Source organism: Camelina sativa, chromosome 10 (genome assembly GCF_030686135.1).
Source record: "Camelina sativa cultivar CO46 ecotype springtype chromosome 10, ASM3068613v1".
Classification (NCBI taxonomy): domain Eukaryota; kingdom Viridiplantae; phylum Streptophyta; class Magnoliopsida; order Brassicales; family Brassicaceae; genus Camelina; species Camelina sativa.
The window spans coordinates 6,945,400-6,972,354 of record NC_141889.1 but is presented as its reverse complement, the minus strand read 5'-3'; the positions used below and the strand labels follow the sequence as shown (position 1 = coordinate 6,972,354).

Genomic DNA, 26,955 nt, shown 5'->3' with positions numbered 1-26,955 from the left:
AGTTTAATGGGCCTATGGGCCATCCCTAATTTACCACGTGTCTTTCGATTTTTTACTTTTTTTTTTCTTTTTTTCATCTATTTAACAAAATAAGGAAAACTCACTCAGTAGATCTTCTTCCGACGATGACGGGGGGATTTCGTCTTAGGTCACACAGGACAAGAGATAAGATAATCTTCCGACAAGATATAATTATCCAGACAAGACTGAATCTAATTCGAACAAGTCTATTCTCCTCTTCTGTAAGTTTAGTTTCAGAAAACTACACTTAATTTGTGGTGGTCACACTCAAAAACAATTGTTCTACTATTTTCTTTTGGCTTTTCTGCTTTGATAGTCAATAGTAGCGCTGTAATAATAATTTAATACTAATAACTAGCGCAGTATTTGTTTACTTATTCCCCCACTAGAAATTTACGCTTAATTTATTAATTAAATTTTAGTGGTATCGTCGTCACAAGGCAAAGAGAATGGCGGGAGATAATTTAAAGTCCTGGGTTTCGGACAAGCTGATGGTGGTGCTAGGTTATTCGCAACCTGCTGTCATTGAATACCTCATTGCTATGGGTAAGTAAGTTGCAGTTTTCATTGTTGATTATTATTAGACCTTAAGAAGCACCTTTTTTGGATTTGACAATTGGGGTTTTCGAATTGCAGCTAAAAGTTCAAGATCAGCTTCTGATATGGTGCCTGAGTTGGTTAATTACGGGTCTTCATCCGGTGATGCTCTTGACTTTGCACAAGACATTTTTGTGAGGGTTTCCCGTCAAGCTGCTTGTGTGAATGTGAGTTGTTTGATGATATGTTAAGAAGATCTCTTTTTCTCTTTTTTCTTTTTCTTTGTTCAGTATGTATAGTAGTGTCAGGGGGTGTAGAGCTTAGTGTTTGTGGCTGTAGTAGAGCTAGTGATATATGCAATAGCTCTTATTTTTATTTTATCATCTCTGTGTCAGATCTACCAGCAAGAAGAAACAGAGGCAGCAAGACTAGCGAAAAAGCAAAAAACTTTTATGCCTTTGCATGCAGATTTTGATGAAGTCTCTGTGGAGAAAAAATCTTCTGAATCTAGAAAGCCTGACAGAGCTAATAAAATTTTCAGAAAACATATTTCGAAACCAGAAGATGAAGATGACAAGGCATAGTGTTCTCTCCACATCCACCTCTTTCCCCTTCTATCTATCGGGATAGATAAAGCTAGGCATCTCTTCTGACAAAATATTTTCCTCACTGTAATGACAATGCGCAGATGGATGTTGTAGAAGACGACAGGCGTGTTATGGGAAAGGTATCCCAAGAGGAAGGCTCAGAGGTATGTCCGATGGCTCGTATAGTGTTGGGCAAGGCTCAGAATCCAATGAGGCTTTTTCCTATTTCTCTGTGTGTGTTTTGTGTGGATAACACCAGTGCATCATTATATCTGATTGTTTTTCTATTCTCTTTGGCCATTTATATTTTCCACAGTCAGAAGAGGATAGATTACAAGACCGGAGGGAGAGAGAGGAACTGGAACAACATATCAGAGAACGTGATACTAAACGGACACGAAAGGTATTCTGTTACTAAATTTGTTGTTATACAATTCTATCATGAATGCTTTACAAAAGTCACATGGAAAGAGTTCTTCATCTCCCAGTTTAACAGAGCTAACCATCTGCTAGGTTTTGTGGCCATTAAGTATTGGATTATAGTAAGCTAGTTAAGGACAAATCTAACTTGGCTTCATGGGCCAATATGAAAGAGGCAAATAACATTACATTTCGTCTTGTTCTATGCTGAGTGTTTAGTGAGTATGATACCGTGTTACCTTTCTTTTATTTATGCAGTTATCGGACCACAGCATATCGAAAAAAGAGAAAGGTACAAACTGTTATAGCTCATGTATGAACACTTGTTAATATATCTTGTTACATAGTATTGTCTTCAATCTTATGGTTTTGTTTCAAAAAAAATTCACTGCATAACAGAAGAGGCTGTTCGAAGAGCCAATGCTTTGGAAAGAAATGACATTGCGACGTTAAGGTACTCCTGATGTTCATGTTGATGAAGTTTACCATGCTTTTTGTGCTTGGGTGATTTCTTCTTTAGATAGAGATGTCATACATATAGCAATAGTTTCTATGTTATTGTCATGGTCTCTGGCTGTCAACTATGTTCCATCCGTTGAAATTCTTGTTATAATTTTAATTTGCAGTTAACTATTCTTAACAATGTCAATCCCCCCTCCTTGTTAACAATTACTGGTTGTGCTCCTATTGTCTAAAATGATGTAGTTGGAGACTAATTCATTTAAGTATTTTTGTTTGGTTTGATTCAGAAAAGCGTCAAGACAAGAGTATTTGAAGAAAAGAGAACAGCAAAAACTGGAAGAACTAAAGTACATGGCTTTCCTGTTCTTTTTTGTCTCCTCAGAAACTGTTGTTTCAAATAAGATTTATTTCTTAATTTCCACTGGTTCTGCGTAGGGATGAGATAGCAGATGAGCAATATCTTTTTGGAGGTGAAAAGCTCACTGAAATAGAAACTGACCAATATAGGTAATCGCCATATATTTCTTGCACCACGGTGCTTGACATCCATCTAAATAAGTAGTAAAAGAAGATATAAATGTTATGCCTTTGTTACCTTCTAATTGATGTTGGTCGGATTTGAAATGCTGACAGATACAAGAAAGAGCTCTACGATCTTGTGATCAAAAGAACACATGAAGACGATAATGCTGATGAGGTAGTTATACATCTTCAAGGATACTTTCTTGTTCTTGACACAATTTTTTTCTTATTACTTGTAGTGCATTACATGCGCCAGATGGATTTAGTTTTCTTCTTTATTTGGATCATTTTTATGCATCTAACAGTTGTCTCTATTTTTCCAACCGTTGTGGAGTTTAGTATATAATGCCAGATGCTTATGATCAAGATGGACGCGTTAATCAGGAGAAGAGATTTTCTGTTGCTGCACATCGATACAAGTGAGTTGCAAAAACTGCATTGCTAGTAATCTAGCACGTTCTAAGCTAATTAAAATTGTGAGATCACTCGTATTTTCCCCCTAAAATGTTCTTGAATACTTTATTTGACAAGGGACATGGAATCAGCTAAAAAAATGAACCCCTTTGCCGAGCAAGAAGCTTGGGAGGATCATCAAATTGGTAACTTTATACTTAAACAATTCTATCATCCAGTAATATTGTTTTCAGTGCCTGCGAATGTTAATGACACTCTTAGATTTGAACATGATTGAAATGACATGGTAATGCAGGAAAAGCAACATTAAATTTTGGTGCAAAGAACAAGGAAGCCTCTGATGATTATCAGTAAGATTTGTTGCGGAAATGTTCCTTGATTGTGTTCAACTACTTTTGAATTTACTTCAATATTTGCCTTGTTTAACTAGTTGTCCTTTTTAGCTTTCACCGAGGATCTAGGGGACCATTTTACAGGGTTCATATAATTTTTCTCCTTTCCTCCAATAGGTTTGTATTCGAGGATCACATAGACTTCATAAAGGCATCTGTGTTGGCTGGTGAAAATGTATTGCTCATGATATTCATCCAAACTTATGTTTCTATCATATGCCGAGCTGTGTCTCAATTTTTTACTTTTTCTTATGTAGTATGAAAACGAGATTGTCCCAATAGCGGGTCAAACTTTTTCTGGAAAATCAGCTTTTGAGATACTTCAGGTGCTAAGCTTTTTCTTTTTGTGTGTGTTCATCCCCTTAATTCTCTTTAATCAATTTAATTTTATGACTTTGCATGTTATGAACAAGTTTTTCCTAGAAATGAATGTATATATATTTGCATTTATCTGTCTGAATCAGGAGGAGAGAAAAAATCTGCCAATTTATTCTTATCGTGATCAACTGCTTAAGGCTATTGAAGATCACCAGGTGATTCTTGCTTTTGTACCATTTCCTTTTTGTTGGGTTGCTTAGTTTAAACTTTTGCAGGAAATTGGATTTCTTCTAAATCATCGCATGAAGAAAAGTCCATTACTCATGTACTACAATTTTATTTGACATAGCAATTGAATGTTCAATATTAGCGGAGAAAATATTATTATAAGAGAACTTCCCAATCAAAAGTCATCTCATATTCTACTGTTCCTACTCTTCACAATGAAATCACTATATGTTCCTAAAGATCAGTTTGTACTTTTGTCTGTTTCATACAATTGAGTTCCATTTCTCTCATTGTCTTAATCAGGTTCTTGTCATTGTGGGGGATACTGGTTCAGGAAAGACTACACAAATACCATAGTATCTTCATGAAGCTGGTTACACGAAGCATGGGAAGGTTCAACCTACAATTTTAGCTGAATTATTTGCCATATATGTAAATACATCTATACTATTGATCACATAAACACTGAACTTTATTGTAGGATTCATGTAGAAATTAGTATGTGATATCTTCTTTCTTTGAGAGCTGTTAGCTAGTTGTGAACAATCTTAGCTGCTTATGAATTCTATCTAAAAGTTTTCTGTTTGATCAGATGCGAATATATTAGAGGTGTATTTGGTTAGATGCAAATATAAAATTTATGTACGACCTTTAGAGTTGAATAGCTTGAAACATATAGAACTGTTAATTAGCATAGTAGTTTCCCTTTATTAAGCAACGCAGAATAATCTTTTTGCAGGTTGGTTGTACGCAGCCTCGGAGAATTGCAGCTATGAGTGTAGCTGCTCGTGTTGCTCATGAGATGGGTGTCAAACTTGGTCACGAGGTATGCTGACTTTTCTTTTGATCTTCAGATATCTTCCGTTGGTTACAACTTTGGATTACGTCTATTATTGTCTACAACGTTACAATTTTGTTTGTGCTCACAGGTGGGATATTCTGTTCGATTTGAGGATTTTACTTCAGAGAAAACGGTCCTGAAGTATATGACTGATGGAATGCTCTTGCGTGAACTACTTGGAGAACCGGATTTGGCGAGTTACAGGTACAAACATTCATTACTGAACTTAAACATTATTGGCCATAAAATAATGCATCGTTTCTAACTGTTTACCATTCTTTCCAGCGTCATTATTGTCGATGAAGCGCATGAAAGATCTCTGTCAACCGACATACTATTTGGATTAGTCAAGGCAAGTGGAAATTTTTCTCTGTTAGACTGTTACATATGTGGTATTAGATTGTTTCTTATATCATGATTGCATTATTTCTTCACGTAACAGGATATGGCACGGCTTCGACCAGAGCTGAAGTTATTGATATCCAGTGCAACAATGGATGCAGAGAAATTTTCTAATTATTTTGACGCTGCTCCAATCTTTATCTTCCCAGGAAGAAGATTTTCGGTTGACATTAGCTTTGTAACTGCACCTGAAGCTGATTATATGGATGCAGCACTAGTGACTATTCTTCAGATACATGTAAATGAACCACTTGGAGATATTTTAGTCTTCCTTCCCGGGCAAGAGGAAATTGAAAATGTAGAAGAGACGTTGAAAAACAAGATAAGAGGTTTCGGTACAAAGATCCGGGAACTCATAATATGCCCCATCTATGCGAACCTTCCAAGCGAAATCCAAGCAAAGGTTTTTGAACCGACACCTGAAGGGGCTCGTAAGGTAGTTCTAGCAACAAATATCGCTGAAACATCACTTACCATTGATGGTATCAAGTATGTCGTTGATCCAGGGTTTTGTAAGATCAAATCTTATAACCCAAGAAATGGTATGGAGTCTTTGCTTGTAACTCCAATATCCAAGGCTTCAGCGACGCAACGAACTGGCCGAGCTGGAAGAACAGGTCCAGGGAAGTGTTTTCGGCTGTACACAGCTTTCAATTTCCAGAATGATATGGAGGACAATACGGTGCCAGAGATACAAAGGACGAATCTTGCTAGTGTGGTACTTGGTTTGAAGAGTCTTGGAATTGATGATCTGTTGAACTTTGACTTCATGGACCCTCCACCTGCTGAAGCTCTTGTTAAGGCTTTGGAACTACTATTTGCTCTGGGTGCCCTAAATAAATCAGGTGAACTGACCAAAGTTGGGAGAAAGATGGCTGAGTTTCCCCTTGATCCTATGTTGTCCAAAATGATTGTTGCTTCGGAGAAGTACATGTGCTCTGATGAGATAATCTCTATTGCTGCTATGTTGTCTGTGGGAAGTTCTATCTTCTATCGTCCCAAGGACAAGCAAGTTCATGCGGACAATGCAAGGATGAATTTCCACACGGGAAACGTGGGAGATCACATTGCTTTGCTAAAGGTCTGTACTTGTATATCTCTCACATTGCTTTTCTTGTAAACTCTGTTTACTATATATTCTCTTTGATTTCCATAGGTATATAGTTCGTGGAAGGAAACAAACTACTCGACTCAGTGGTGCTACGAGAACTACATTCAGGTATATTTTCTTACCATCCAACATCCATTGTCTAGTCTTTTAAAACAGCGTTGTGGACCTTGTGGTCATGTAAATTCATTTGACATGGTTTGAGTTATATTTGAAAAGGTCCGGAGCATGAAACGAGCCAGAGACATTCGTGACCAATTAGAGGGACTTCTCGAGAGAGTAGAAATAAAAGTCAGCACTAACATCAACAACTTGGATCTAGTAAGGAAGTCCATCGTAGCAGGTGAATTTGTTACCATCTTTACTCAACTTTGTTTTAGTTAAAACCTAATTCGTTTGCTAATAAGTTGTTTTTCATCTGAACAGGTTTTTTCCCATATACTGCCAAGCTAGAGAAGAATGGATCATACCGAACTGCAAAGCATCCCTTGACAGTGCATATATATCCCAGCTCAGGCTTATCTCAAGTAAGTCCACAAAAACCTACTTAATTGTGAATTATTGATAGATTCTTATCGGGTTCCTTCTTTTAGGTTCTACCAAGGTGGGTTGTATACCATGAGCTTGTCCTTACCTCTAAGGAATATATGCGACAGGTAAATTTGCGCCGTCTTGGAAATTTGAAAGATCTCACTTTTCTTTGCATATGCTAATTTTTAGCTAAATTTAAAAATGAAGGTAACTGAGCTAAACCCAAAATGGTTGGTTGAGATAGCTCCTCACTACTATCAGCTCAAGGATGTTGAAGATGGTATAAGTTTTTCTTGTTTAATTATACCTTTTGATAATCACATTTGCGCATTTTGGTGGCCAAAACCATCTGATCATATCATTATTATTAACACGTTTCAGGTGCATCAAAAAAATTGCCGAAAGCAATCGGACGAGCTCCAGCGTAATGATACGTGACTTTGCATTGTGTCCCAGAAGAATTCACCGCTTCTCTACTCATCTTTTAGTATTTTACAAGTTGTCTCTAATGCTAATTACATCGTCAGGCCAAATATATACTCCTTGATCGACATGACCATCATGATCTGATTAACTTTTAAGGTTATTTTAGTCATTAATTTACACCAACCACCAAAAGATTTAATTTCCTCTCTTCAACTGTCTTTTTATTTTATTTTCAAGTAGCCAATATTTTTTTTGTTTCTAAACTGTGAACAAAAATTATTAGATGAAAAAGCACGTAAATATAAAACCTATTGTTAATTAAATATCTGATAGCTAAACATGGCAAACCTTGTTGTAAATTGTAAAATTACAAATCCCTGAACATAAAAATTGAGCCTCAAAGAGAGGAAATGAAAAAGTGACAATCCATGGGACCTCAATTCATGTTGTTCCAGTAAACCAGAGTAAAGTCCTTTCACCTTGATGGTTAAAAAATAATTTCCAAACTGCACTGAACTCTACTAAAGCCCCATCTTCCATCCTTAGCTTTGGCTTAATCAGACTTCTTGATCTTGCTTTTCCTTATTTATACCCTCTCATCAAGATATTTCTTTTTCAACCTTTAGTATAACTACACTGATATCCAAGCTACCGATGATGAAAGTTCACCTGACGAAGTGGCTATTGAACAAAAATGGAGTGTTGCACGACATTTACGGTAAATGTGGGAACAGTTAGACTATTTTCTTGGACACTGATGCATTTCATCTTTCTTGGCAGAGTGATTTCACTATAATCGTTGCCGAGTTTATATTCCATCCCTGGAAATTTGCATTAGAGAAAAAAAAAAAAAAAGGCAGTTCAGAGAGTTTAGAGGCACAGATGGTAGAATATCTAAGAGAACAGGTAGTCTTAAAGCCATTTCTTTTGTTTTGCTTTTCGTTCACTCAAAAGATTATCTCATTAATTTTTTGTTTATTTTATGCAGATTGATTCCTATTTCACAGAGAGGCTTCTTAAGAAGGTTATTGATATCATGTCACACATGAAGGACATAAACGTTTCAGATGCATCTCGGTTTTCTGGTCAAACTCCCAAAGGAGATTACACGTTCGAATTTGTACAGGTTATCTCTGGTGTTCTGGCTCTTGACCAGAATGTCCAGCACGATGTTCTGGTAAGTACTCTACCTATTCCTTTTCAATTTTACCTGATACTGGTACAATTTGATAAACACATGGAGTATTCACAAGTCCTCTGAATAGATTAATCTTGGAAATGAAAATTCAAAATTCTCATATAGAGTTTTCAATCTTTATAATTAGAAAACCTCTTTGTAAATGATTTCATTCACAAAACCAGTCTACATTCCGGAAATCTGATTCTTGAAACTGTTTACCTAAAAAGTTGGATAGTTTCAGATGGGTGTTAACTATGTCTTCTCAAATTTTGTTCTCTAGACCTACAATCGTACTGACGTAATCTCTTCTCTATAGGTAATGAGAAAGAATCTGTTGAAGTACATTAAGGTAAAAGAGTATGCTGCTGAAGCCGAATTTCTTGATCCTGGGCCCTCCTGCATCTTACCTAATGTAGCTTGCAGGTATTACTTGACCAAAAGAAATGCTCAATTTTTGTGATTCAAAGAAGCATTCTGGTGATTTGCTACCTCTAGTTTTTGCTATCTGTTTGCAACACTAAAAGAAAAGAAAAACGCCGTAGACCCCCAAATCCCAGAGAAAAGAGGGCTACCTTGGTCATATTCCGAAGGCTGAATATACCATCTGCTCTGTCATATATCTACCCACATTGTGTTTTTTAATACTTGACTTTTTTGAAGTAGTAAGCAGTAAGACGGCTGAAAATGTATACACCAAGTTTTGATTATACTGTTTTTATTGTTGCAGCAACTGTGATGCCTACAGAGACCTAGATTTATGCAGAGACCCAGATCTATTAACAGAGAAAGAATGGTCATGTGCGGATACACAATGTGGGAAGATATATGACAGAGAGCAGATGGAGAATAGTCTTCTCCAGATGGTGAGACAGAGAGAGAGAGAGAATGTAGCACATGCAGGATCTAGTGTGCATTAGGTGCAATCAGGTGAAAGCCGCTCATTTGACAGAGCAGTGTGAGTGTTCTGGTTCCTTTAGATGCAAAGAGAGCGGGTCAGAGTTCCACAAGAGGATGGGGATTTTCTTGGATATAGCAAAGCGCCAGAAGTTCAAAATGCTAGAAGAATGCACCTCTTGGATTTTACAATGCACCAGCTAGTGCATGGTTGTGCAACTGGAGCGTAAAAATATCATATATATATATATATATATATATATAGTTATAGCTGTTGGAATTTTGGATTATGATTGTATAAGAATACGAGAAGTATGTTTGAGCTGTGGACTTTCCTAGTCTAAAGAGTAAAATAAATAGTGCAATAAATAAAGATAACCTTTGCTAGAAGCAATTGTTCTCTCTCGTTCCTTCATTCAAGGAATTAGTTAAGGCGTAAAAGTAATAATAATGCATTGACTATATGTAATATGTTCCACTTCCACCACGTTGGCTAGCTTCCTTGAGAAATTATGAACAAATGTCTTATTGAATTTATTTAGAAAGAAAACAAAAATTATTCAATTTTCACATTTCCAAAAGATGATTCACCACTATAGTATATGCATATATGTGTTAAAAAGATTAGTATTGAAAACTTTTGATCTTGTAAAACCAGCTTTTTATACAATACATGTAACGTTTACGTAAAACAGTGATTCGACTAGAAATGTTACCCGCCTTCCGTAAATTAAACAATATATGCACATTTTATTATGTTAAAACAGTCGTCTCTTTAGAGTTAGACCAAAAGTCAACTATCTTGACAATTTTTGCATACCAATGAAAAACCGGAATCTTTTTTGTTGGGGTCAAAGATGGAAACACGACGGAACGAGGGAGAGAAATCGGTGGCCTGATTTTTTTTTTTTTTTTTTTGTAGAAAAGTAAAATCTAAAATGTTTGACAAAGAAGGCATGTATGTATATTGTCAATGCATTATTCAAAAGAAGGCATGTATGTATATTGGCCCATTAATTTTTAAAAATGCATTAATAATGGGGTTGCAATTTGTCAAAGTAGTGGTGCTGAGAATGAGCGCGTGGTGAGCACGAAGAAGAAGAAGAAGAAGAAGAAGAAGCAAGAAACAAACAGGTACATACAAAAGTATTATTCTCTCAACAGCTACCCAAATAAGTCTTAAAAATCAAAACGCCATCTTCTCCACGTTACCACCTAACCCACTCTCATCCACCCTTTTTTTTTTTGTTGTTGTACAAAATCCTCTCTCTCTCTCCAAAAGGGAATTGAATTGTGTATCGTTGCTCACACACGCCTTCTCATCGATTAATCTCATTTCTCTTTTCAATCATCGCCTCTCTTTATCCGTAAGTTCTCTCTCTCTCTCTCTCTCTCTCTCTCTCTCTCTCTCTCTCTCTCTCTCTCTGTAACCCTTTTTGCCCAGAACTTGTGTTTGTGATTTCTTCGCATTGATTTTTTTTGTGTACATGCTTAGATCTGATTAAGCTTTAGTCGTTTTTTAGAGACAGAGACACTCGTACGTTAAGCTCTCTTTTGTGATCACTAGTGCTCTGCTCTTATTAGACTCCTCCATTGCTCTACTGATTTTTTGGAATTCTTTTTGTAATTATAAATCCCCCGAGTTTTTTTTTTTTTAATGATTCTCCCTCCACACGATTGCTTTCGTTTTGGGTTTTGGGTTTTGGGTTTTGGGTTTGTTCCAATTCCTCTTAATTTTGTTGGGTTCAATTCAGTTCTTCTTAGATTGACTCAAATGTGATTTCTTTTTGATTGATATATATATATCATTTTGGTATAATGGTAAATATCAAAGCTTGGATTGGAGGATGTTGTTGTTTGAGCATCTTTAGCTATTTCTCCTCCATATAATTTGCATCCGATACTATTTATTACTGGCCCATTCCACTAGCATCCTCTCTGCCTCTCTTTTGCTACTTACCTTGCTTCAATAGCTTTGATCTCGATTCCTTATTTTATGATTCCTTTGTTTGTTTTAGATTCTTGTCCTTTTTTCACCTCAACAAGAATGGATCATTGTACTGGAGGAGAGAATCCCATGGCTTCTCAGTTTGACATTCTCAGATGTCCATTCTTGAGGAACATCAATGAGCCCACTAATCTCTCCTTCTCCTCTTCCTTGCCTTTTCCCATGCCTGTAAGTCAAATTTCTGGGTTGTTCACAAACTCTATATATCTGACATTTCTTGCACCGCATCCAATTCTCATCACATATGTTTCTATTGGTTTTGCCTATATCCTTTTAGGCTAGAGGAGCAGGGAAAGGACCAATATTTGAAGATGGTCCCAATTTTGATACCGCATTTAGGCTTTTCCATGGCCAAGATGGAGTTGTCCCTCTCTCTGGCACCGCTCGATCTGAAGCAGAGAAGCCTGTCCCTGTATTCCATCCACTTGCTGCCAAGGCTGCAACAATTAGTCTCTCATCCTTTGGACCTGGAGGGCCTTTTGGGTTTGATGCATTTTCTGACATGTTTAAAAATCAAAAGAACAAGTCTGACTCATCCAAAACTAAGGTAAAACGTTTTATACGTTTTCTTCTTGCTCTACATGTATCTCTTTAAAATGATTTGCATATAGTTAAAGAAGAAACCTGACTAAGGAAATAGTTAAGCTTTTAAGAACGGCTTATGAGATTAAAAAGATCAAAATTTATATCTTTTGTCTTTGTCTTAAGAGCACCGCTTACTTGTTGTTTCTCTTTCAGGGAGGAGACCACGAAGCTATGGGTGACGAATGGCTTAAAACAGGAAACTGCCCAATTGCAAAATCATATCGAGCTGTAAGCGGTGTGGCACCGCTTGTGGCAAAGATCCTGCAACCTCCTCCAGGAATGAAATTCAAATGCCCTCAAGCAATAGTCACAGCTCGAGCAGCGATATCAAAAACACCTTTTGCCAAGAACCTCCGCCCACAACCTTTACCAGCCAAAGTACTAGTGATTGGGATGCTAGGCATGGCGCTAAATGTGCCTTTAGGGGTTTGGAGAGAGCACACTGAAAAATATTCCGCATCTTGGTTTGTAGCACTTCACGCAGCGGTTCCATTCATTGGAATACTGAGGAAGTCAGTGTTGATGCCTAAGACAGCGATGGTGTTCACGATAGCAGCATCAGTTTTGGGACAGGTAATTGGGTCAAGAGCAGAGAGGCGGAGGCTAGCTGAGAAGAAGTTGAGGTTGGAGGTACCAAATGCGTCTTCTGTTGAAGCAAATCAGATGCAATTTGCGGGAGTTTCATCAGATGGAAGATGCGGTGATAAAGTGGTGATGAAATGGAATCCCATGATGCTTGATGTTGCAAGCCCTGTGTCTTCCGGAGCAGCTACTGTTGTCTGCTAAACAAGATTTTGTTATCTTCGAAGATTTATATATACATATATAATTGTTTTTAATTGGGCGATTGTATTTAAAATGTTTCTTAATGTTTGAGAAAAAACAAGAATAAAGCCATTTTTAAAACTGTTAATTGTATTTAAATGTAAAAGACTTGTTTGATTGAATAAAAGGAAAGAAAAGTTGGAAATTGAGTTACTGATCTAGCTAGCTTTGGTGTTTATGAATCTCGTAGGTGACATTGGTTTTCAAATATGAACAATGTTAATGATGTTCAAATGAGTCGTTCAATATTGCTCATGATCTTGATGGCATTGCAAGAAAAGCACAAATACAAAGTTGCCAAACATTGTAAAACGTCACTCAAAGTGGTTGATGGTTTTGTGAATAAACATTGCGTTTCGTGAACACTGGTTTGGGTCCACTCTTGCATCTTGCTAAACCTACTCCAAAATTGGTAAACCTACTCTGAAAGTTGGCAGAAGTGCAGAACTAGTCTAAGAAATTAAAAAGGGAGGCCACTGGGAAGGAGAGAAATTACGAAGTCAATAAGCTTTTGTTCTAAGATAAATGGTTATGGAATAACCACTATTACCGTCAACTATCATGCTCTAGGATAAAGTAATTTATCTATATTTATTAAATGTTTTATAAACACCTGGACTCCTGGAGTAGTGCTCAAGGATTACCTCATTAACCATAAGCATAGTGATCGAACAGACCACTCTAATATGGCCATCCAGGGCTCATTAATCAATCATAAGCATAATTATCGAACAGACCACTCCGACAGTCCGATATGACCATACATAAAAAAGAATCAGGAAAAAAAATAATGGAAATTTTGCATATAAAATTGTATATAAATTTGGAATACGGCAACGTTTGCAGTCTCCTAGCATTAGCAAAGAATATGTCATACAATGCTTGCATGTTTTTCTTATAAGTGCATGTACGTGTACTTTTGTTATTTCCTTTCTAGTATTGTAATTGCGTCGTACAAGAAACTAAAGAGGTGCGTCGGGATTCGAAATAAAACAAATAAGGTTGGAATGTACATCACATGATTTTGATTTGCTCTTACAATTTCCGATAAGTGCCCCTTGGTATGATGGTATAACCTTTGTTTTCAGAAAGTTGAGTTTGTTTCTTTTCCGAAAACTAACGATGTGAAATAATGATAACAAAAATATATAGTATCATGGGTAAAGAAAAATACTCAAAATAGGATGAACAAAGGGGTGTATGTACTAGACTTGTTTGTTTAATAGGATGATCAAAATGATTTCATGTGAAATTCGTTTTTTGACATTAATTAAATTATACTCGCTGCAGATTGGCCATCATGCCTAGTTAGTTAATCCTTGTCATGTGTTATCAATCTCTTAATGCATGCACATTAGAAAAATAGTTAGGAATTGCGTTTATCATACGTATACTATATATCATTACACATTGGAGATTTGTGAGGAATTTGGCTAAAATCATTATACTATATATATTACATAGAGAAGATAAAACAAGAGAGCCTAATTTAAGGTTTTACAAATTAAAATTTATGTATAACTGAGCACTTAAACAAAATTTGCAAAAAAAATATTTTTATCTGTTTTGGGTAAATCCAACACCAAATTCATAAAAAGTATTTGTATTGGGAAAGAAAAATATATGAATATGTACTACCTTAAAAATAATTATATATATATATATATATGTGTATAGATAATATCCCTTTATTTTATCTGCACAAATTAATAGTTACAGATTCAACATTCTATCAAATTATTTTCTTTAATTACTGTACATAAAATTGATGAGAACTTCAAGAAAATTATAATAGAGATTTGATAATAATCCATCCAGTATTTGATTACTTTTACTCTTAAGCAATAAAAACCTATGTAACATTTCATAAAGGTGTATTCAAACATTGATTTTAGAAGAGTTTGGATTTTGTTTAAAATGACATGTTATTCAACTTTGAATTTTAAAATCTCTTCCTAAATCTAGTGTTATTGAAAATGACATTTTTATAAAGTCATTCAAAATCACTCAAAATCTCTGTTATTCAAACAACAATTTTAACAAATCATATAAAATAACTTGTTATTGAAAACATAATTTTTTTTCCTTTCAAATCCTGTAACAATGATTTTGAAAGATTTTGGGAGATTGTGTATACATTTTTACACTAGAAATCCAATTTATAAAATCTCATCTCTAGAGGTGATATTTTAAAATATTTGTTTTACAAAAAAAAACTGTAGCCGAGTGTCAGTATATGTAGAACTTGACAAGAGCTGCATCTCATCCAGATCAAAACCACCCACGAACGTATCTACTTATCTCTCTTTCATTTTCTTTAACAAGTAAGATAACAAGTACTTTTCTAGAGAAGTGATTAACAATTACTAATACATGATTTCTCAATTTGTTTTTCCGGTTTTGTAGACCAAAAAAGAACACTGAGGAGAGAGATGGTAATGATAAGTATTATATGGTTATTTGTTTAATAGGCAGAGGCATGGTGAAAGGATGAAAAGGAGAGGTGAACAGATGTATGTGGTGATATCATCGCATACACCTTACTCCTTTGCTGCAGATCACTGGTCATTTGTAAGAAGAACGAAAAACGAAGAAGAAGAACGAAAGAAGAAGCAAAAATTGGTAATGGAGGAGATTAACGATACTGGAAATTAAAGAGAATAGTGGTTTCTTTCTTTTGTTTTGAAATCCATTTTTTTCTAAAAATCCTTTAAAATCACCCATTATAAGCTCTTTGAATCTCATCAAATCACAAACAAAATATTTAACAATTCTACCAAATATCCTAAAAACTCTTTTAAAATCTCTCAAAATTCCTAATATACTAAATCTCATAGAATCCTCCAAAATAATAGTTTGAATACACCCCCCCCTCCCCCCCCCCCCCCCCCCCCCCCCCCCCGAAGTTTCTTAAAATGTCAAAACTAAATTAGCAAAACTAAAAAAGACTAGGGTGTATTGAAACTATGATTTTAAAGAATTTTATGAGATTTATAAAATTTGGAATTTTGATAGATTCTAGAGAAGTTGATATGATCATTTTCTATAATATTCTTTCAAATTTCACATAAAACCATAAGATTTAGATTTCTGTATTTTTAACTGAACAAATCCTCTCAAATCCTCTAGAATCCCTAAAAGTCATTAAAATCCAAATCCAAACTGTTTTGAATAACAGTGGATTTTAAAGTAGATTTTTAAATCATCAGTTCAATAACAATGAATTTTAATATATTTTTTAAAATTCATGATTGAATAACATATGATTTGTAAATTTTACACAAATTATTTAAAATGTCAAGTTGAATACACAGAATAATCGTTTAGAGTATAACTTAACATTGAAACCAAAGTCTATATATAATCTGATCTTTGTCACTATACATAATTCTGTATATAAACATAAATTAAATTAAGAAAATAGAAAAAATGACGTGTATATACTAAGATTTGTTACCAAAATTAAAGTATTCAAACAGAAAGTATCCATCTGTTTAGGCAGAGGATTCGATCATCAAACGTCCTACAAATATATCTTGTTTTGCGATCTCACCCACAAATTAACGTCCTATAAAATCTCTTCCTCTGTCTATCTCTTCTTTTCCAGCACACTTCTCTTCTCTTTCTCTTGTCTTCGTGGGAGATCTTACACAACAACAACAACAATATCTTTGTCTTATCATTCGTTCTTTTTTTGTCTGTAACAATTATTTAAGGAAAATAAATCTTGAATTCGAAATACAAAAATGATGGCAGACAATGAAGGAAGAAGAACGCCGTTAATGAATCTTGGTGTTCAAGTGTCGATGAGAGTGTTAGCCTTTGGAGCTGCAATGGCCTCGATGTTGGTCATGATCACTAACCGTGAAGTCGCCTCTGTTTATGGCATTGCTTTTGAGGCTAAATACAGCTACTCCTCTGCCTTTAGGTACATATATTTTTGATTCATTCTCTCTCTTTTTTTCCTATCACCAGCTATTCACCTGCATGAAATTTCATCCTTCACGTTGAAAACTGCGAAGAAAAATCAAATCATACAAATACGGTGAAAAGGGTTGAATGATGAACAAATTCAAATGAGAAACATCCCTCACGTCTTATATTTAGTTTACCACGTGAAACTAAAACAAGGACATCCTTAAACCGTGTGATCGATCAGCATTAGAAGATACAAGACAAGACTCTTTACTTTCTTCGTATATTATATACTACATACGCTTTCTTATATATTATAAAGAGACTTATAATAAATTAAGAGATCTAGTGACTAGTGATGATGATCGATCTGAAAATGTGTATGATTCTGATGTTTGACAGGTATTTGGTGTACGCACAGATAGCTATCTGCGGCGCGACATTCTTTACACTTGTATGGGCTTGTTTAGCAGTCCGCAGACGAGGACTTGTTTTTGCACTCTTCTTCTTTGATCTGGTAATTTGCTTTACGTGCTTTTTAATCTACATTATTTTGAAATATGAAATATATATGTTCATTTATATACGTGAAGACTCTTTATTTCGATTTCGTCTCTCGAGTCTTGACAAATTTTTTTATATATGAACGTTTTGGGATGGGTTTGATCATATATTTTGATGTGTACAGCTTACGACGATAACAGCGATATCGGCTTTCTCTGCGGCCTTCGCGGAAGGTTACATCGGGAAGTACGGTAACAAAGAGGCCGGCTGGCTTCCCATCTGTCATTATGTGCACCATTATTGCAATCGTGTCACTATCTCACTGGCTTTGTCATTCGCCTCTTTTGTACTCTTGTTCCTTCTTACGGTCATAACTGCCTCCGCTGCTCGTAATTACTGATTTTTTTTTTTTTAACATTTTATACTTCATACAATTCCTTTAATTTTACTGCAAGATAACTCAGTATCTTTGTTATATACTTGGATTTCATTCAATGAAAATTTGATTTGATACTAAAGATATGAAATTTGTATGATGCATTGTATGTATTTATCCTTGAGATATGAAAACTAATCCGGTAACCCCTATGGGATGATGGATCGCCAAATGAGAATGTTACATGACTATATAATAATTTTAGTAAAAATGCAAAAAGAACCAAGATGGGCCCCTGAAGCAACACTTGCGTTTAGGATTGGGCCTGTCGTAAGTCCACTAAGCAAGTATGGGACCCACAGTAACATGTGCCGAAGATAGGCCTGGAATCCCCGAGAACAAACCTCCGCCACAAAACTAAAACCCTTGCGCTTGCGTATCGTATAACGACGCCGTATCTACGTATCTCTCTTATTCTCATTACACCTTATCCAACTAAAGCGAATCCATTTCTACTCTTTTTTCATCTCCTTCAATGGCTTCCTTATCAACCACGTCTCTAAGCTTCAAAGCTCCGTCCACCAGAATCTCTCAGGTGACTCTACAAAACTTCGGGACATTTTACTGTGTGTTTATTTTTATCACTTCGAAACCTCAAACGCTTTACTCAATTATAGTTCATTAACCATCCACATCTTGAGAATTCGCTTTAAGTTTTTTTGTTACTAGTTATATTTAAAAGCCATCATGTGATCATTAGGTGTTAAAGAAAGGCTCAAGTTTTCAGTCTGTGACCTTTGGTCGTTTCACGTCTTCAACTTCAAAGAGCCTTCGTCTTCAAATCAGTTGTGCAGTAAGTATAAAGATTTGCAAGCTAAAACTTATATCATATGAGAAATGCAATAAGTTGATATTGTAACGTGTGTGTGAGGATATAGGCGAAAGCAGAGACGGTGCAGAAAGTGAGTGACATTGTAAAGGAGCAATTGGCTTTGACAGCGGACACTCCCCTCACTGCCGAATCCAAGTTCACTGCTCTTGGTGCCGATTCTCTCGACACCGTATGTTATATGCTCTCTCTCTCTCCCTCTCTTTCATATTTATGCCATGTTAATATTTCCTCTGTTTTCATAATAATGTGATGTGTTTAGCCATTCTGTTTTAAAATGTGGTTACGTACTACTTATTTCAATGCAAAAGTATATGAATCATTAGTATTATGTGGATGAATATGGATGTAGGTGGAAATAGTGATGGCGTTGGAGGAAAAGTTCAACATAAGTGTCGAGGAATCTGATGCTCAAAACATTACGACGATCCAAGAGGCGGCAGATTTGATTGAGGACCTTGTTCAGAAGAAACCTGCGGCCTAAACTTCTTGAACTCTTCCGGTTTAACAAAAAAAAACCACGGTACATCGAACCGGCTATCTTTTTAATCTGACCTATTCTGGGTCTCAGAGCATTTTATTTTGGTATATTAGACCGTTTGTTATTTTTTTTCTTTTGGAAGCTAAGATTGGATATTGATGATGAGACAACTTTGATACGTTGAGATTGATTCTTTGTGGTGATTGGTCTATTATGGCGAATATATAAATGTATTTTGTATCACTAGCTACCATTCTATTGTGACATCGTTTTGTTAACTCAAAGATTAAAAAGGGAGATAATTAGTTTTCGACTTTAGTAGTATCGTGTAAATTAATAGATATCTAGTGTCTTCTCAAATAAAGTGTGTGGGATATATCTTAAAACACTACCCTAAAAGGCTAAAACTATACATGAATTTAGTTTGACTTTCTTGTAATATTATCTCGAATATATTTGCCATTATTTAAAAAAATTTGGAGTAATTAAGTACAAATAATAGAAATATGTTTGTTTTATTATGAATCTATTTTATAAATCTAATGTTAAATTGTACTATATGTACCAAACTACTCCAAAGTTTTGGAGATATCTATATTAATATTTTAATACCTATCAATCAATATATTCCTTTAGTGAAATATATATATATATATATATAAAATTTTTTATGAGTGAAATTATAAAATGACAACAAAAATTCAGGTTTTAAAATTTCTTGTTGAACAAGCCAACCAACCCTTCATAAGCTGCATTATCTTCATCATGGTCGATGCAATTACATATATTATAGTAGTGGCATTGATCTTTCAGCGGATGTAAGATTTTTGAAACACTTTTGTAGATATTGTAGACGATTAATACAATCATGTATCTTATAATGACCAAAACCAATATATATATATATATATATATATATATGTGGTTTTCGTCCCGTTTTACTATAAACTAAAGTGTAAAAAAAAATTAACGAATAAAAACGACATTTTAGTGTCTTCCGTGAAACTACGAATTATGGAGTGGCCGTAAAACTATGGATTGTAGAGCTAACGTGATTTCATTGATTTGCAATATTGAAGTTGAGAACCGGCCGGTAGACCAGGCTGATAAAGAATCAGATTATGGCCCTTTAAAATATAAGGAGAATTCGGTTTTTATTTATAAAATGTATTTTTGTCTCGTGGTATAAGTAGTATAGAGGACCATATGTCATGAATTCAACCATTTGTGCTAACCGCTCTGGTGAGACTTACATGAAAATATTGTTAAATTAATATAAAAAATAAAACAAAAATTATTAAATATAGTGAATTAAAAGCAGAGTTCACGACAACGTAATTGCAAATCAATTCAATGTACAAAATATAAATGAAAGAGAGCATTGAGAAATTAGAAACTTTTTGGAAAAACATAAAGGGTGTGAAGTGGTTGCAGTAGTAGGGACGGATAAATTTGTCTACAAACTGAACCGTTTTTTATTTATCATTCAGCAAATGTAGTCTATAGTGATGCAATCCAAATAAAGTAGAGACAAGACCGCAGCAGATCGCTTTTGCATATAAATAGAGTTGGTCTGCAGCGGTCTATAGTTTGCCTTAAAAATGCAGCGGTTTAAACCGCAGATAAATTTGGCCGTACCATTCAAACCCAAAATGTTTGTAGAATTTGTACATGGTCTACTGACTTTCACAAACCTACCAAAATCAACATAATCTCTACCGCAATAAGTTTTTCCTTGATTAAATATAATAGATTTGGGCCAAAAAAAAAAAAAAAAAAATATATATATATATATATATAGTAATTGTATTTCAAAATTAACTAATTGCGGCAGAAATGGGTTTAGTTGTGAAGAAAAAAATATTAAAAAATGGGTCCCACGTTCTCTCGACTTCCTCTCCCGCCACCATTCGGTCCACGCGTATCTCTCTGCTCCCTTCTTCTTCTTTCTTCTTCCTCTCCAGACTCCAGCTCAATCCAAAAAAAAGTCTTTCCCACCTTGTTGACTCCGTCTTCTTTAGAGAGATGGCTAGGAGACCAGGCAGCTCCGCTTCTTCTTCACCCGCGATGTCTCCGTCGCATCGGCTGAACAGCGGTGGAGGAGGAATCTCAGGCAAAAGCACGCTCCGGAAACAAAACGCCGCTGAGCTGCTCGCGAAGGTTATGGAGAGGCGCGACTATGATTATGATTACGACGACGATGACGACGGAGGCGAAGATCTGTACCAGGTACATCTTCCGCCTCTGACTCAGTCTCGAAGACGAGATGATAATAAGCGTATTGGTAAAGGTTCGGTCAACGGGAAAAACGCTCCGGCGAAGAAACCGGTCATTCTTCCTCCGCCTAAATTTGACGATGAATCCGACGGTGACGAAATTCTACCCGATGGTCCCCGGAATCGAGTGATAATTCCTAAAAAGAACGCTAGGGATCGGAAAGAAGCTCCGGCGAAGAAACCGGTCTTACTTACGCCGCCTAAATTTGACGATGAATCAGAAGATGATGAGATTACATCTGATGTTCCCCGTAATCCAGTAGAGATTAAGGGTCCGGTCAGCGGAAAAATAATAGCTCCGGCGGTGAAACCTGTCGTACTTCCGCCGCCTAAATTTGACGATGAACTCGACGGCGATAAAATTAAAGCTGAAGTGCCTCGGAATCCAGTGGAGATCACTACTGAAAAGAATGGTAAGGGTGCACTCAGGGTTAGAGTTCCGGCGTATTCCCGTCGGAATCCGTTGGAGGAATTTGAGCAGAACGGAGACGAGAAACTAAATGTTCAATTTGATGTACCAGCAAAACAATCGGAAGCTCAGTTAAAGTATAAGAAAAGGTAAAAAAAAAATTGGAGTTTTATATATATCTACAAATTTGTTTTGTAAAGTCTCAGCTTCTTTTTGCATATCTTGTGTTTGACGAAATTACTGGGACTCGAACGATTAGTTTTAGGTTTCGTCCTGCAGATATTTTATCACAGAATACCGAAGATGATCGAGAAGCTTCAGCCTTGCGTGATGAAGTAGGTGGTTCACAGTATACTGGAAAACTAGTTTTGGTTAAATGTTTTGATCTCTCATTTGAAACCAAACTCGTTATCATTGCAGTTAGATATGCTTCAAGAAGAAAACGATAATATACTGGATAAGGTCAGTGTGACCTTTCTCTATTTCTAATTTAGTTCTTTTGTGTGTGTTTGCTACATGATATGTATGTTTCTTGAGTTACAAATGCAGCTTCAGCGCGCTGAAGAAAGACGCGAAGCAGCAGAAGCAAGGGCCAAAGAGCTCGAGAAACAGGTGTTTATGATATCTTGTATAGTTTTCTTTTGTAGAAATGGATGCTTATCTACAATGTTGATGGTTATTTTTAAGCTTGGTATGACTTACAACAGGTTGCTTCTCTAGGTGAAGGAGCTAACTTTGATGTCAAGCTCTTGAAGAGGTTTGGTTTTCTTGTCTTTGTTATTTATAGCCTTCATTTACAGAATTGGGAATTCAAAAAATTTATGCTGATTCCTCCAGGAAAGAAGCAGCATTGCGTCAAAGAGAGGTCTGTAGCATTCATAATTTTAATGGATGTTGTTTCATCTGTTCTTTGCAATATACATGTCCTTTATTCTTCCGCTAGTTTGTCTGGGAGTTTGCTTTGACAGCACATATATTGAAAGGGATAACATAATAAACTATTGCAGGCAGCATTAAGGGCTGCTGAACAAAAAAGAGATGGAAGAAGTAAGGAAACTGATGCCCTTAGTTCAGAATTTCAGGTACTATTCTCTGGTTTTTAGTCTATTCAAACTGGTACTAAACAGTATAGTGTGCTCTGGACTCTGTTATATAAACTTTTCACCTTGACAAGGAAACAATCATCTCTTATGTGTTGTGTTATGATCAGAGCTTAAAAGATGAAGCAGAGAAGGCTACAGAACAGCTCCATGAGGCTGAAGCTGAAACAAAGTCTCTTCGGACAATGATACATAGAACCATTTTGACTCAAGAAGAAATGGTTTTGTTCACAAACTAAACTAGAATTTTGTACATTTGACGGTTTACCACGCCTTCTTTGTTTGATCAACTACAATATTGACCAACCTTGTAGGAGGAAGTTGTTCTAAAGAGATGCTGGCTTGCTCGCTACTGGGAACTAGCTATTCAACATGGTAAGAAACCCCTCTCTCCTAAAGATGCAACCGTTCCATTCTTTGTTGGGTCTTGACCTGCAATGATTTATAATATAATGTAACCTGTTCTTCTCATTTTGGTGCCAAGAGTGCAAAGGGTTTTGAAGATTTCACAAACTGGTCCTGTTATGATTACAATGTGTTTCCCATTCGCTGTGTACTTGTCCACTAGGTTGTAATATTCAACTATAAGGTCCCAACTAGCTGATTAATTATCTCACGGTAGACTTAAGTAGTGGGAGTTGATCAATAACATTACTTGCATTTCTCTTTTGGAAATATTTACTTATGCCCCTCATTGGATCACATTTAGGAATATGCGATGATATATCCACATCAAGATATGAACATTGGTCAGCGTCAGCTCCTCTTCCCTTTGAAGTTGTCCTCTCCGCTGCCCAAAAGCCTGAAGACTCATGGCAAACAGGTCTGATCCTCAATAGTCCTCCCAATATTTCCCAAAAAAAAACTAAGCATCTTTATCTAAAGATTCAAAAGTAAATGGCAATAACATCATCTGACAGGTGGTAGCGATCGCACTTGGAGCAAAGTCGTCAGTAATTTCAGTGATGTCAATGGAGAAGGAAACATAGAGAGTATGCTTGCTGTTGAAGCGGGTTTGCGAGAGATAGCATCCTTGAAGGTTTATGCCCACATTTTTCTAATCTGAATTTGATGTTTATTAGTAGAATCTGTTGCCCAGAACAAGTAAATATCTCACACATATTGTCATATCATTTCCTGCACATCATAGGTCGAGGATGCTTTAATGCTTGCACTTGCCCGGTATAGACAAACAAGTGTGGTCCGACAAACCGTCAGTGGTAAAAGATATCTAAAACTGATTGGCCACTTATAAATACTGATCATGTAAATGTTATATAACAGACACTCATATCATTTTAATATCCAGATTCCAGGGTGCAAGGGGAATCTAAGTTCTCCGAAGCATTTGGTTAGTCACATCCTTAAAACTGTTTTCGTGACAATCTAAACAAAGTATCATATAAATTTAACAAGCCTCTTAATCCAACTGGTTTGTGTTGTTACAAGAAGGGATTATTGATGAATAGTTCTTCTGAATTTTGAATGCAGAGTTGAGCGAAGAAGAGCAACAGGATATTCTCTTTAAAGAGGTAACTAGCATTAACATCTTTTACCGGGAGAGGCTTTTACTTATTAAGGATCATATACATAATACATTGACTCAAAACACACATATACATGTTCTAGGCATGGCTGCTGTATTTTTGGAAAAGAGCTAAAATCCACGGAGTGGAAAGTGATATAGCAGAAGAGCGTCTTCAGTTCTGGATCAATCGTCTCGGCCAACAGCCATCTTCACATGATGCAGTTGATGGTATATTACTATTACACTGAAAGTTAAATCAATGGGTTGATTAAAGCTAAGACTCTGATTTTTTGTGTGTGTTTGTATGGCAGTGGAAAGGGGAATGAGGGAGCTAAGGAAGCTTGGAATAGAACAACAGTTATGGGAGACATCACGTAAGGAACTCATTGACTCCGCCTATCTTCCTTCTCATTCCGTTTCTGACTACTATGATGAGTGACCAGTGACCACCCCTCTAATCTCTTTTTTGCGTCCAATTTCCTACATTCACGACACACACACAAACAAACAAAGGTAATCAAAATCACCAAAATCACTATTTTCTTTTCCACAAAAGGTTAGAAACACAGAAGAAGACTTCAATGTATGTACATGCTTTTGCTTTCAAACTGTGTTCCTATTGTTGTGGATATTTTTGACTTCCATGTTGTTACTTGTATAATATATACTCTTCATTACTTTACCCAATACAAGTTTTTTGAAAACAAAAATCTACATCCGGTAACAGAGCAGTCCTGATAAAAAGATGGGTGAAAATTCGATTTTTCGTAAACTTAGGGGCAAAACACGAAAGTTCATGTAAATAAAAGGTCAGAGGCGTTAAAATAAGTAAAGTTTGTAGTGTGACGCATTAAAGTGGGACCCATGGAAATCGAAACGTGGATCGTCTCCTTCCCTATCTTCTTATCCAGGATAACGTTAACCCAGTTCTTCATCACTGTAACGGCGCCAAACTCACTTCGTTGTGGCTTCCGCTTTCCCCTTAAACTTCGATAATGCCGTTTACTCCGTCCTTGTTGTCACCGTCTTCCTCAGTCGCTCAGTTTCTTCCCAGATTCCCCAACGCAACTAAGTTCAATGTAACTCCCCGGAGCAGAGCCGCCACCGTCGTCGCGGCATCCGTCACCGACCTAGCCGGCGTAGACAGCACAACAATCGCCGTACTAGGAGGCGGATCCGTAGCAGCACTCGCGGCGATGGTTTCCTTGACGGATCCGGAGAGGAGGCGGAAATTGCAGGCGGAGGAAGTTGGAGGAGGCGACAAGGAGGTCGTGAGGGAGTATTTCAATAGCACCGGGTTCGAGAGGTGGAGGAAGATATACGGCGATACTGATGAAGTGAATCGTGTTCAGAAGGATATCCGACTCGGCCACGCTAAGACGGTGGAGAACACGATGCTTATGCTTACGGAAGATAGATCTTTAGCCGGGGTTACGGTTTGCGACGCCGGTTGCGGAACCGGTTTGCTCTCGATTCCTTTAGCTAAGGAAGGAGCTATCGTCTCTGCTTCCGATATCTCTGCTGCTATGGTTGCCGAAGCTGAGATGAAGGTAAAAATCCCAATTTCAATCCTGAACTAAGTTTCTCTGCCTGGTGCTATAGTATAGGTGAGTTGCTAGTTTTCGAATTCTGAATCATTGTGGTTGGTTTTTGAATATGCATAGGCAAAGTCACAACTACCACCAGGGAATATACCGAGATTTGAAGTGAATGATTTAGAGAGCTTAAGTGGGAAGTATGATACAGTTGTATGCCTCGACGTGCTGATACATTATCCGCAGAACAAAGCTGATGGAATGATTGCGCACCTCGCTTCTTTAGCAGAGAAGAGAGTGATTCTTAGTTTTGCTCCAAAGACTTTTTACTATGATATTTTGAAGAGAATTGGAGAGCTTTTCCCAGGGCCATCAAAGGCCACAAGAGCTTATCTACACTCTGAGGCGGATGTGGAAAGAGCTTTGCGTAAGGTCGGCTGGAAAATCAGCAAGAGAGGACTCACTACTACTCAGTTCTACTTCTCTAGGCTTATTGAAGCTGTTCCAATGTAGACCCATTTGAAAAAAAAAGACTAGGTCAGTTTTTGGAAAAACTATTCATATTTATCATTCATTCTATGGAACAGTATATGGTGTCACTGATAATGAACTGAGAGTTGTAATTGAATGCATGTATTCACCCAATGTCCAAGATCATTGTATTTATAATTATACTAGATCTTGGGATCAAGAATAGGTTAAGTTGCTTTCAAGAATTGATAGTTATCAGGAAGAGTGGCGAGTAAAGTCTGTTTTTCTTACTCTCCTCTTCTCCTATATCTATGGATCCCTTCCTCTTGGTGTGAATTTCAACTTTTTTCGACCTCTCGAGTTTATTTGAATTTATGATTTTCCATATCTTTCTTTTGGATGCAGAATTCCAATCTGACAATACATGTGATGTGAGGATGGATAGCTTTACTTTTGGGGCTTCTTCAGTAGATCGTAATTGTATAGCACATTCCGAGAAGGATTTTCGTGGAAGACATGCAATATATCCCCTACAACTCGCCCAAGAGATTCTCATAAACTCTTCCTACACTATTAGGACTGTTTGTACAAACTTGCACTTCTGCAGACCCCCAAAATATTGATTTGGCCAAATGTTAAATGTTGTTTAATATGTAACGACAGCATCTGCGATGAATAGTTGTACTGTATTTCTCTATTTTTGTTTTGAGAAAAGTTGTTCTCCAAAGGATTATCCACAGCGACTAGCTAGCTTTTTGTTGTGCGGTTTA

The 26,955-nt window shown here is 36.4% G+C and overlaps 8 protein-coding genes across 10 annotated transcripts in view; 7 read left to right on the top strand and 1 right to left on the bottom strand.

Annotated features, from left to right (window-relative positions):
- Positions 1-26,955, bottom strand: part of LOC104720131 (bidirectional sugar transporter SWEET14-like) — a 37,899-nt gene that overhangs the window by 8,583 nt on the left and 2,361 nt on the right. The gene's annotated exons all lie outside the window — the stretch shown is intronic.
- Positions 19-7,392, top strand: LOC104720130 (pre-mRNA-splicing factor ATP-dependent RNA helicase DEAH1-like). Of its 2 annotated transcripts, XM_087469219.1 has the most exons (19): positions 19-242; positions 444-567; positions 658-785; positions 954-1,136; positions 1,247-1,309; positions 1,462-1,548; positions 1,824-1,857; positions 1,965-2,019; positions 2,315-2,374; positions 2,463-2,534; positions 2,661-2,724; positions 2,889-2,968; positions 3,081-3,148; positions 3,259-3,313; positions 3,473-3,530; positions 3,613-3,681; positions 3,820-3,888; positions 4,205-4,294; positions 4,641-4,727. In XM_087469219.1, exons 1-18 carry the CDS (start codon positions 126-128, stop codon positions 4,256-4,258), a joined length of 1,440 nt encoding a protein of 479 aa, XP_087325345.1. In that variant the 5' UTR covers positions 19-125; the 3' UTR covers positions 4,259-4,294; positions 4,641-4,727. The 2 variants fall into 2 exon arrangements, with proteins under 2 accessions (XP_087325345.1, XP_087325344.1); XM_087469218.1 differs by lacking the exons at positions 19-242; positions 444-567; positions 658-785; ... (12 more) ...; positions 3,613-3,681; positions 3,820-3,888 and adding exons at positions 4,831-4,946; positions 5,028-5,094; positions 5,185-6,225; ... (4 more) ...; positions 6,991-7,063; positions 7,165-7,392 and having other exon boundaries at positions 4,202-4,294.
- Positions 7,982-9,423, top strand: LOC104720128 (DNA polymerase epsilon catalytic subunit A-like). Its single transcript, XM_010438090.3, has 4 exons — positions 7,982-8,115; positions 8,198-8,386; positions 8,706-8,812; positions 9,117-9,423. Exons 1-4 carry the CDS (start codon positions 8,092-8,094, stop codon positions 9,304-9,306), a joined length of 510 nt encoding a protein of 169 aa, XP_010436392.1. The 5' UTR covers positions 7,982-8,091; the 3' UTR covers positions 9,307-9,423.
- On the top strand, positions 10,350-12,846 carry LOC104717765 (uncharacterized). The gene is made up of 4 exons (XM_010435394.3): positions 10,350-10,650; positions 11,302-11,459; positions 11,569-11,838; positions 12,030-12,846. The coding sequence occupies exons 2-4, from the start codon at positions 11,331-11,333 to the stop codon at positions 12,660-12,662; spliced, it is 1,032 nt and encodes a 343-aa protein (XP_010433696.1). The 5' UTR covers positions 10,350-10,650; positions 11,302-11,330; the 3' UTR covers positions 12,663-12,846.
- Positions 15,173-17,638, top strand: LOC104717764 (CASP-like protein 1F1). The gene is made up of 3 exons (XM_010435393.3): positions 15,173-16,629; positions 17,019-17,133; positions 17,305-17,638. The coding sequence occupies exons 1-3, from the start codon at positions 16,448-16,450 to the stop codon at positions 17,518-17,520; spliced, it is 513 nt and encodes a 170-aa protein (XP_010433695.2). The 5' UTR covers positions 15,173-16,447; the 3' UTR covers positions 17,521-17,638.
- LOC104717763 (acyl carrier protein 4, chloroplastic-like) lies at positions 17,891-19,109 on the top strand. Its single transcript, XM_010435392.3, has 4 exons — positions 17,891-18,091; positions 18,257-18,349; positions 18,435-18,557; positions 18,738-19,109. Exons 1-4 carry the CDS (start codon positions 18,032-18,034, stop codon positions 18,867-18,869), a joined length of 408 nt encoding a protein of 135 aa, XP_010433694.1. The 5' UTR covers positions 17,891-18,031; the 3' UTR covers positions 18,870-19,109.
- Positions 20,791-24,889, top strand: LOC104717762 (uncharacterized). Its single transcript, XM_010435391.3, has 16 exons — positions 20,791-21,700; positions 21,811-21,886; positions 21,972-22,013; positions 22,101-22,163; positions 22,259-22,308; positions 22,389-22,416; positions 22,559-22,633; positions 22,762-22,872; positions 22,966-23,026; positions 23,361-23,474; positions 23,572-23,690; positions 23,802-23,871; positions 23,961-24,002; positions 24,143-24,183; positions 24,281-24,407; positions 24,491-24,889. The coding sequence occupies exons 1-16, from the start codon at positions 20,892-20,894 to the stop codon at positions 24,616-24,618; spliced, it is 1,956 nt and encodes a 651-aa protein (XP_010433693.1). The 5' UTR covers positions 20,791-20,891; the 3' UTR covers positions 24,619-24,889.
- On the top strand, positions 25,010-26,912 carry LOC104717761 (magnesium protoporphyrin IX methyltransferase, chloroplastic). 2 transcript variants are annotated; one of them, XM_010435390.3, is made up of 3 exons: positions 25,010-25,729; positions 25,844-26,251; positions 26,591-26,912. In XM_010435390.3, the coding sequence occupies exons 1-2, from the start codon at positions 25,175-25,177 to the stop codon at positions 26,225-26,227; spliced, it is 939 nt and encodes a 312-aa protein (XP_010433692.1). In that variant the 5' UTR covers positions 25,010-25,174; the 3' UTR covers positions 26,228-26,251; positions 26,591-26,912. The 2 variants fall into 2 exon arrangements, with proteins under 2 accessions (XP_010433692.1, XP_087325346.1); XM_087469220.1 differs by lacking the exon at positions 26,591-26,912 and having other exon boundaries at positions 25,093-25,729; positions 25,844-26,539.

Coding starts and splice junctions, on each gene's coding strand:
- LOC104720130 (XM_087469218.1), top strand. CDS start 4,674: ATGAGTGTAGCTGCTCGTGTTGCTCATGAGATGGGTGTCAAACTTGGT. Junction 5,095..5,184: donor TACTATTTGGATTAGTCAAG/GCAAGTGGAAAT, acceptor TTCACGTAACAG/GATATGGCACGGCTTCGACC. Junction 6,909..6,990: donor CTAAGGAATATATGCGACAG/GTAAATTTGCGC, acceptor TTAAAAATGAAG/GTAACTGAGCTAAACCCAAA.
- LOC104720128 (XM_010438090.3), top strand. CDS start 8,092: ATGGTAGAATATCTAAGAGAACAG. Junction 8,387..8,705: donor ATGTCCAGCACGATGTTCTG/GTAAGTACTCTA, acceptor TCTTCTCTATAG/GTAATGAGAAAGAATCTGTT. Junction 8,813..9,116: donor TTACCTAATGTAGCTTGCAG/GTATTACTTGAC, acceptor TTATTGTTGCAG/CAACTGTGATGCCTACAGAG.
- LOC104717765 (XM_010435394.3), top strand. CDS start 11,331: ATGGATCATTGTACTGGAGGAGAGAATCCCATGGCTTCTCAGTTTGAC. Junction 11,460..11,568: donor CCTTGCCTTTTCCCATGCCT/GTAAGTCAAATT, acceptor ATATCCTTTTAG/GCTAGAGGAGCAGGGAAAGG. Junction 11,839..12,029: donor CTGACTCATCCAAAACTAAG/GTAAAACGTTTT, acceptor TTTCTCTTTCAG/GGAGGAGACCACGAAGCTAT.
- LOC104717764 (XM_010435393.3), top strand. CDS start 16,448: ATGATGGCAGACAATGAAGGAAGAAGAACGCCGTTAATGAATCTTGGT. Junction 16,630..17,018: donor AGCTACTCCTCTGCCTTTAG/GTACATATATTT, acceptor GATGTTTGACAG/GTATTTGGTGTACGCACAGA. Junction 17,134..17,304: donor CACTCTTCTTCTTTGATCTG/GTAATTTGCTTT, acceptor TGATGTGTACAG/CTTACGACGATAACAGCGAT.
- LOC104717763 (XM_010435392.3), top strand. CDS start 18,032: ATGGCTTCCTTATCAACCACGTCTCTAAGCTTCAAAGCTCCGTCCACC. Junction 18,092..18,256: donor CGTCCACCAGAATCTCTCAG/GTGACTCTACAA, acceptor TGTGATCATTAG/GTGTTAAAGAAAGGCTCAAG. Junction 18,558..18,737: donor GTGCCGATTCTCTCGACACC/GTATGTTATATG, acceptor ATATGGATGTAG/GTGGAAATAGTGATGGCGTT.
- LOC104717762 (XM_010435391.3), top strand. CDS start 20,892: ATGGCTAGGAGACCAGGCAGCTCCGCTTCTTCTTCACCCGCGATGTCT. Junction 22,014..22,100: donor ACGATAATATACTGGATAAG/GTCAGTGTGACC, acceptor TTACAAATGCAG/CTTCAGCGCGCTGAAGAAAG. Junction 22,417..22,558: donor CAGCATTGCGTCAAAGAGAG/GTCTGTAGCATT, acceptor AAACTATTGCAG/GCAGCATTAAGGGCTGCTGA.
- LOC104717761 (XM_010435390.3), top strand. CDS start 25,175: ATGCCGTTTACTCCGTCCTTGTTGTCACCGTCTTCCTCAGTCGCTCAG. Junction 25,730..25,843: donor TTGCCGAAGCTGAGATGAAG/GTAAAAATCCCA, acceptor GAATATGCATAG/GCAAAGTCACAACTACCACC.